At 35.0% G+C, this 8,982-nt stretch overlaps 1 protein-coding gene across 1 annotated transcript; it reads left to right on the top strand.

Moving 5' to 3' along the window:
• Positions 1-5,836: 5,836 nt before the first annotated feature.
• On the top strand, positions 5,837-7,221 carry FAM229B (family with sequence similarity 229 member B; the record flags this gene model as incomplete). Its single annotated transcript, XM_084259574.1, has 2 exons — positions 5,837-5,961; positions 7,104-7,221. The coding sequence occupies 2 exons, from the start codon at positions 5,837-5,839 to the stop codon at positions 7,219-7,221; spliced, it is 243 nt and encodes an 80-aa protein (XP_084115700.1).
• Between the last annotated feature and the right edge of the window lie 1,761 nt (positions 7,222-8,982).

Below are 8,982 nucleotides of genomic sequence, written 5' to 3'. Positions count from 1 at the left end.
CCACTCCATGTTCTTAGTAGAGGCAGAAAACTTTGTTTAGAGTGTCTATTTTCCTAAAGTCTACATTAATTCAGATAAATCAAATCTAAGATATCCTGGAGTTGACTACACTCCTAATTAGTGACCTCTTAAGATATTCAACAAACTCTCAGAAGAGCAAGCAGAGTCCTAGCCATTCTGGGAGCCTACACAACTCTGGTGGTATTCTTAGTCTGTATTCCTGATACAAACACAGTAAAAAGGAAATATGGTCTACCTTCAAGTACTAGCTGTAAGTGGAAGAACAGATTTCAGATAAAATTATGAAAGAAGTAATTTACCCACACAATAGATGAGTGTGGGATTTAATTATTCTGAATTCTTCACTCTCTCCCTCTGCACATAACCATGCATTATCTTCTAGCAGAGTAGCAGAGTACATCTTTGTTCTATTGACTCTGGACTTGGTTATGTAGCCTGCTTTATTTACTGGAATAATGTCAAATTTGAAAGAAGCAGGAGTTTTAGAATGTATGCTCTTGCCTCTTGAACTTTTGTTCTTTTTGGTAAGAAAAAAACACTTGTTCCTCGGGTGGCCATTGTTTCCAAAATGATGAAACATGTGGATTGGATCAGAATCTCAATTGAAATGTGGAGTTTTGCTGATCCTAGTTAGACCCAGGTGAAGTGAATGGAGATTAGCTGAATATTAGACTCTCCAGTCTCATGAGCAAGGAAAATGTTTTTGGTTATAGCCACTGAGACTTGGGGGTGCAGTAGTACTGGAGGAATAGCTGACATACACACCTAGAAAATCAATTGCATAGAATTTCATATGTTAAATATAAGCAAGAAGAATCATTAAGAAATATTTAGACTACTATTGTAAAATAAAGGAAGGAAGAGAAGGAGGGAAGGAAGATAGCATGCAAAAGATGGGTGAAGTACATGGCCTGGATAGAACATAACTATGGGGAAAAATTTATCACATCTTTGTGCTTTAGAAGAGTTTAATAAGAACATGAATTCAATAATACAAGAACTTAAAAGACAAGATGCTATAATTTATTGAAAATCTTCCCAATATCTTACATACCACCATTTCTAAACCCATTTCTTTTCCATAATTATTGAGAAGTAAGCTTTATGACGGCTGAGTCTTGTCTGTTTTGTTCACTGCTACATCCCTAGTACCTAGAACCTTGACTGGTATACTATAGGTAGTCAATAAATATTTGAGGAATAAATGAACTAAAATGGAGATAAAAGAGCAAAGGGGATTAGTTGAAAACTAAAACACCCTAAACAACTAATGAGTAAAATTAGTCATTAGAAGGAACAAACTACTGAATAAAGTTTTGAGATAATAGCAGAGAAAACTAAGGCATTAAAACTCTTAGAAGATAAAATACATGAAAAAGATGAAGATGGCTTAACATGATTCATAAATGCCCCCAGAAATAGATTACAACAAATGCAAGAAGAAATGTACTTACTAATATAAAAATAACTTTAATATCTATAAAGAATATAGCATGGGAAAATTCTACAGGTCAACACTGAGGGACACATCCTGGGAATAAGTTATTTAATTTTCAGAATAATGAATTCTTTAAGTACTCAGGTAAGAAACAAAAAGGAGGGTGTAGGGGCAGAAATGACACAGGGCAGGCTTTTTGATCCAGCAGACTGGGTAAAGGAGGAGTCCTGGAGCCCTCAGCGGCTTTTGCAGGTCTTTTATTTAGATTTACCAGGCATATGGCAGGCAGGGGTACTGGGGTGCTGGGAGGCAGGCAGTCCTCCCAGCCCCCAGCAAATCCTCACTCTGTCTGGGCTCTCTGGCGTTCTCTCTGCTTATCTTCTTCTTCTCTCAGCTTCTGCTGGCGTCCCCATGACACCGCCCTTGTAAACTCAGTCTCTCAGCCCAGGTGTACCCACTTCAGGTGCCCACCATCAGGCATGCATTCAGGACCACAGGGTTCCCTCATCTATCCTAATGGTGGGAGGGCAGAAAAGCCTGATACTTTTTACCTAACCCTACAGAGGGTATGGAGTAAAAACAATTAAGCTACTTCAGAGTCATCTATCGCACGAATTCAGTACTGGAAGACTTTGAAAAAAATGATAAATAGTTCTGAGTGGGAAAAATATCTTCCTAGAAAATCATATTCTGATAGCTTTCCAAGTTGTCATTTAAATAAAACTTGAATTTTTGGATGCCTTTCCATTTTTATTCTTGCTTACACACTACCATTTCTAAGCCCATTTCTTTCTCATATAATTTGACAAACACAGCCAGCAGCAATTAACATGTTGTTAACATTCAGTCTCTCAACCTCTTCATCTGGCTTTGAAGTTCATCAGTAAATCATCTGCCTTCTAGGCTATCAGAGTTTAGCAAAGTCTTTAGCAAGTGTTTCCAAATAGCTAAAAAAGTAAAACATTGCTGCAACACTCTGGTTTCAAAAATTGCATGGAAAGATAAGTGCTGATTGAATTTTTATCATAGACATTGGTTTTATACATATTTGATTTGTATTCTTCAAAACAATTATAATGTAGGAATTAGTACCACTTTACAGACAAACTTTCAGTGATTTGTTCAAAGTGACAGAGTTACCATGGTGTTAAAAGTCAAACTTAATTCTGCTGTGAAAATTGTTTTCCATGGCTGTCTCTACACAGAAAAGTAAACTTTAAAAACATTGCCATCCTAAGGATCAAATGTTTAGGTCCTAATGAAATATTAACTAACAATGGCCAGTAATCATTTCAGTTTATCTGACTGTGACACAGTCATATGGTTTCTCTAAGTTAAAATTGTGATCAACTATTCACAGATTACACCCTCATAGGAAAAAGAAGGCAGAGGTAAGTTTTTGTCTAATATCAACTTAATATTGTTAAGTGACAATTTTCTATAACATAAATCATATGACAAAAGTCTGAAATGTAGATAGTGAAAAAGGATATTCCATTAAATATAAGAAAAACACTACCATTTAATAGTTAAGTCATGAACTAAGAAAATTAGAAGGGGCCTTCCCTGGTGGCGCAGCGGTTAAGTGCTGGGCTATGAAGCTGCCCTCAGCCTCTGCCGTGCTGGTTGGATCCCCTGCCACAGGCGAGAGTCCCACATGGCGCGACAGACCTCTCCTGCCATGCCCGCTGCTCCCTCCAGCAGTGTATTTTGTCATTCTTCCTGCTCTGTTCCCCTCTCTGGCTCTGGTGAATTCTTTCACCCTCCCGCACTTCTGACTGTACCCAGTGCTTGTATAAGTAAATAAACAAATCTTTAAAAAAAAAAAAAAGAAAGAATTAGAAAAAAATTGGTTACCTGGAGAGAAATGGTCTGGTTTAACAGTTAGATATATTCAGTGAAATAATATTCAGTGAGGTTGATACTGAAATTGGGAGAGGGAGAGCAACCAAAAGCCTAAGTTTCAGCTTGTTGCTGGAATGAGACATTTTATTCTTTAGCAGGCAGGAAAAAATTTCTGATGTCATAATTTCTGGGTGTCACTGGAACATCATTTCTTTGGCAAAGATGGTATGTGCAGGGCACAATCTCAGGGGACAGAATAGAAGAGTACAAGATGTACTCTTCCTTTCTCATCATCATTATTCCTGTCACTTGGAAATTTTGAGTCTTTTGAGGAAATAGGAGAGAAGAGGTAGTCCATGCATTAGCCTATGCCAAGAATCCTGCATAGGAAGAGCTGTAGAGAAATTTATAGAGGTGCAGTTTGAGGCTTTTGAAGTAGGATGAACATATAGGTAGACTGAATTGATATGGATTATTAAGGAAAAGTAGAAGATAAAGACAGGAAAATATGATACAAAGAATAATCTTGTGTGATTTCATGGAAATTCATTAAATCATAGGTCAAGAATAGGTGTAAATAATTTAATTGATTAAAATACTTGGTATTTGAAAATAAGGCAGTGAGAGCAAGAATAAAACCTTCACATTTTGGATACAGTTTTAAAGTAAGTATCCTCTTGTTGCTAGAGCTATAAACGCCGATGTTTTATTATTTAGCAGGTAGGAAATTATGTGAAAGAATCTTCTGATGTCATAATTTCTGGGTGTCACTGGAACATTTGATCATCATTCCTTTGGCAATTCCAGTCTTCTATGGAAGGTCAGTAGAAGCAATTGATTTATTCACCTACAGGAATCAAACTCGGCCTATTTTGGTAAGTTTATGTCTCCCTTACTAAGTTAGCTGAAACTTAGTGTCTACATAAGATAGTTTTTTTAAATCATAGATTTTAGTGTGGTTTTACTAACTTGTCATTGAAGATAAAGCTTTTTCTTTGATAATTGATACACAGTCTATGGAATCCATTATATGCTTTTCAAATTCCTAAACCCTAATAATTTAGTTTTATGATTACTTCAATTAACACATATTAGGCATAGAATAAGAACCAGTTCTCAGATAGTTTTTAGTTAGAGACTTGCAAATACTCACTGTGTGCCAGATATTGTAGATATTTAGGATTCAGCCAGTGAAACAAAGACAGACATGGAATGGGAGTGGGGAGGACAATAATTAACCAAAAACTTTTACAAAAAATTGGGAGTTGTCGTTCTCAACAGGAGGTATTTATTGCTCATTTTTCACCAGGGAATATTTTGCAAAGTCTGCAGACACTTTTGACTGTTGTAGCTTTGGGGGAGGGGTGCTATTTAATGTATCAGGTGGAGGCTTTGGATGCTGCAAATCATCCTACAAGGCAGAGGACACCCTTCTTCCTCCCCAACAAAAAATTATCTCACCTCAAATGTCAATAGTGCCATGGTTGAGAAATCCTAAATTAGAGTGATGATGACAATTACAAAGAAGAAATAGAGTGTTATGAGAACTTACATATTGGGGGGAATGGGAATGATTATGGCATTTCTTAAGAAGGGAAAGATAAATTCAGACTTAGTGAACATATTGGCCCTAACAAGTAAAGGATGAAAGCAATGGGGTGGGATAGAGTTCCAAGCAGAAATAATAGTGGCCATAAGGAAATTATTTTATTTAACTGTGAGCATGTAAGTATGTATGTATTTATATCAATATTATATGTATTTCATGTATATCTTATCATACACGTATATACATTTAATCATGTTTAGTAATATCTGCTGACTAGTAATAACTAACATTTATTGAGCACCTACTATCTATTAAGTACGGCCCTTTATGTGTATAATCTTACTTAATCCTCACTATTACCCCTGCAATAGATAGTTGTAGTATTTCTGATTTATCCTGGGAAAACATACTTGGTAAAGTAACTTGTCTAAGATCATGTGGTTGGGAAGGGCCAGAATGAGGATTTAAACCCAGCTTAGTCTAACTCTCTCAAATTACTTTAACTAATGTACTGTAAAAGTAGAGAGAGGGGAGAGTGAATGATTATCAGGAACAGAAGGATTCACTGAAGATATGACGATGGATGTGAAACTCAGCTGTACTATAACAAAGGACGTAGGTAGAGGCAGCGGGGAATAGGAGTAGAGACTCAAGCTTGTTCATTGCAACAACCGTTTGAAGTCAAACTGAATTTTTTTTTCACACAGCAGAAATGCACTTGAGTTTTGTTAACCATAGGAAACTGTTTACTTTTATCACCTACTGGATATTTTGTATTTGTTGTGAGACTTAAAGTTGTATGGAAGGGACAGTTATGTAACAGCTTTTAGATGCTTTGTTGATATTTAAAAAAATGTCATTTTGAGAATGTTTCTGTATGCCAACAATAAAATAGTCATTTTAAAGATTCCACAGAACTATTGAAGGCAACTTATCCTCTCTAACCATTATTTTACCTTTCTAATTTAGGTTTTCGGTGAATTATGCCTTTTCGGTTTGGGACCCAACAAAGGAGGTTTCCAGTGGAAGGAGGGGATTCTTCAATTGGGCTGGAACCTGGGCTGAGCCCCAGTGCTGCCTGTAACGGGAAAGAGCTGTCACCAGCCAGGTAGAATAACTTAATCATGACAACTGATCAAACATGTGGTGGCTATCATCAATACAAGCTAAAGCTGATATTAGCAAGAGAAAAACACAGGAACTTTTTTATTTTAATTTTTAATTTACTTTTTAGCATGGTCTGTATTTTGTACATCTGTAAGTCTTAATGAAGACCAATTTTTTAATAAATTTCTTTTGGTAAATTTTGACACTTTTAAAAATTAATAGTTTCAAGTTTAGATAGCATTCAAGAAGCTAAACTGTTTTAAACTTAAAACTACAAATATAACAAGACTCAGTCCTCAGATTTGGTGTTGCTTTGGCTTTGATTTGACGTGGGACAGAAAGAGAACAATTTATAGAGTATGGATATTCTATAAAATAAAACAATTTTTGTAAAATTAAAGAAAGCTATAATAGGATTTATTCCATTTTTTTCTACCGCTTATTGTGAAATGTCAAATACTACTTTGTTAGATTTCTTGTGACTTGGAGATTTTTGGAACACAGATTTAAGTATAATGAAATAGGTACTTAAAAACCAGACTTATTCAAGGATGGGCTAGGTTACCTTGGGAAGTACTGACTTGTCTTTAGAAATGTTTGAAGCTGGGTGATTATTTGGTGGGAATGTTGGAAAGGAAATTCAAGAACTAGATGTATTTTTGGGCTAGATATCATTTAAAGACTCTTTCAAACTGAATAACATGTGATTCTCTTTGAATAGTATGTGAAATAGTATAGTTTTATGTTTTTCTAAAAATATTGTAGTTTTTAAATTATTTGACTAAAGTAATTTTTAGGCACATACCTGTATGAGTTACCATAGTATTATCATTTTTTTTTGCCATAGTATTATCATTTATTTTTACGACTTTGAACTCCTTCCTCTTTTTTTTTTCTTGCTGTGTAGTAATTGCTGCATACCTTTCAAAATGAACATCTGGACGGTTATCTTTGTATTTATGAATTTCTTTGCAACATAAGTCTAAAATGTCTGCCTTGTCAGTGCCACTATATTTTAATTATTTTGTGACATTTAAAGACGTCATAATGTAAAGCAGTTGACTATCACTTAAATTTTGGCATTCTGAAAAAGATTTCCTTTTTAGTATCTTAACTACATGTCATTTGTTCTCTTTTTTTCAGGCAACTCCGAAGATGCCCTGGAAGTCATTGCCTGACAATAACTGATGTTCCTATTACTATCTATGCAACAATGAGAAAGCCACCTGCACAAAGCAGCAAGGAAATGCATCCTAAATAGCATCATTAAGTCTTTTGTAGAGGTTTGACTAGGTGAAGGGTAATGGGCCAGGATCCTCTTACAATCTGGTAAACAAATAAAAGTGGTGGCACCTTTGGACGATGACAACAGTTGAAACAATTACTTTAGTAGGAAAAGAAATGTCGTCTGTAAAACACGTGTAGTGAAAAGTCATTAGTTACATTTGTTAAATAAGACAGAATAATATTTCACAATTAGAAAGTACCTTAGAGATCATCATTTTCACAGTGGATTATTAATATCAAAAATTCAAGATGAAGCTTAATTCACCTTGATTAGCAATTAGGAAACACCCAATCTACACAATGTGTTTTAGACTGGTTTCCTTTGTTTATATGTGGGTTTGCTACTTAGTTTAATTCTTTCACTTTACTTCACTTTCACTTCATTTAAAATTTGTATTCTTTCACTTTACGAAGTCAGTTCTTGGCTTGATATTTTTTGATAATAAAGATATTTTCTTCCCAAGAATAATTATATTGAATGAGAAATGGAGCCTATAGGATGTGAATTTTGGAATACCCAAGACCAAAGAATGTTTTTAGTATGTGGTTAATCTGCAAAGCATAGGAACTGCTTGCATAGACAGTTCAGGTTATAGGTTAAATTATAATAATGAGGTCAAAGCTCTGGTTCCAGCCTCTATTTTTTCCAGAAACATGATGTTCCATCATCATATTGTATCTTAAATCTCAGTTAATCATCTTGAAATTTTCTAAAATTGGTATTGAAGCATCAGATCTTTTTATTAAATTAGACTTAAGGATCATTTTTGAGGTCTGGTCTAGTGCTCAGTGTTCTTTTTCTTTTTGCAATAGTCCCAGGAACCAGTCTGTTTTATTTTCCTCTTGATGGCTGCTATCATCAATCCCTGAAACTGTCTTTTCCAAAAGACTAATTTTAGGTTTAGCCATCGTTCCCCAAGTTTATTATATATCTTATTGCTCCTGAAGATATATACATACGACTTTAAAATGAAACATTTGTTAGCTTAATATTACATGACCATAGGTGCGTGTATATGACATGAGGTAAAAAATAAAAACTGCCATGAATTTATAAATAGGAAAATTTGAGAGCCCACATAGTACAGGGAGATGTTTAAGTTCTAGCCAAAGTAGACATACCTCATTGAAAGTGTGAGGCATTGATTGGAGACTCAGAAAGGTCATGCACTAGCAGGAAGTCTAAACTAGCACCAGACTAAAAGCTAATGTATACCAATTTTCAGAGAGCTAAAAAATAAGACTTGAGAGATTCAAAATAATCTTTAACTTAAGTATCTCTCAAGTAAAAATTAAATACTACTGAAGGAAAGAAAACAAAGCCAGAAAAGAAATTACCCAAGACTGGGGAAAGAATACAGGAAAGGAGAAAAATTTCTTCGAGCACATATAGTTTGGTGATAATTTGTGTTTCAATATTGGGGAGAGCTCCTAATACATAGAACATGAAGTAAAATCCTCAAAAGATAATGCCTTAGGTGAGGCCTGGCTTTGGGTTGAGGTATAGGAATGACTTTGGACTGAAGACTGCTCTGGGCTTGCCCCAACAAAACTTAAGAGCAGTACTTGAAATGATCAAACATTCCCACTAATTAAACTGTATCCAACAGGGGAAAAATAAAGAACAACTCCAAATTTAAAGTACAACAGTACCAACAATATGAAATCCATAATGATAAGCATTCAATAAAAAATTGCCAGTCATGAAAAGAAAGGAAAGAGAATTAAGAGAATC

Source organism: Talpa europaea, assembly GCF_964194135.1.
Source record: "Talpa europaea genome assembly, chromosome: 2".
NCBI classification, from domain to species: Eukaryota; Metazoa; Chordata; class Mammalia; order Eulipotyphla; family Talpidae; genus Talpa; species Talpa europaea.
This window is presented reverse-complemented; position numbering and strand designations above follow the sequence as displayed.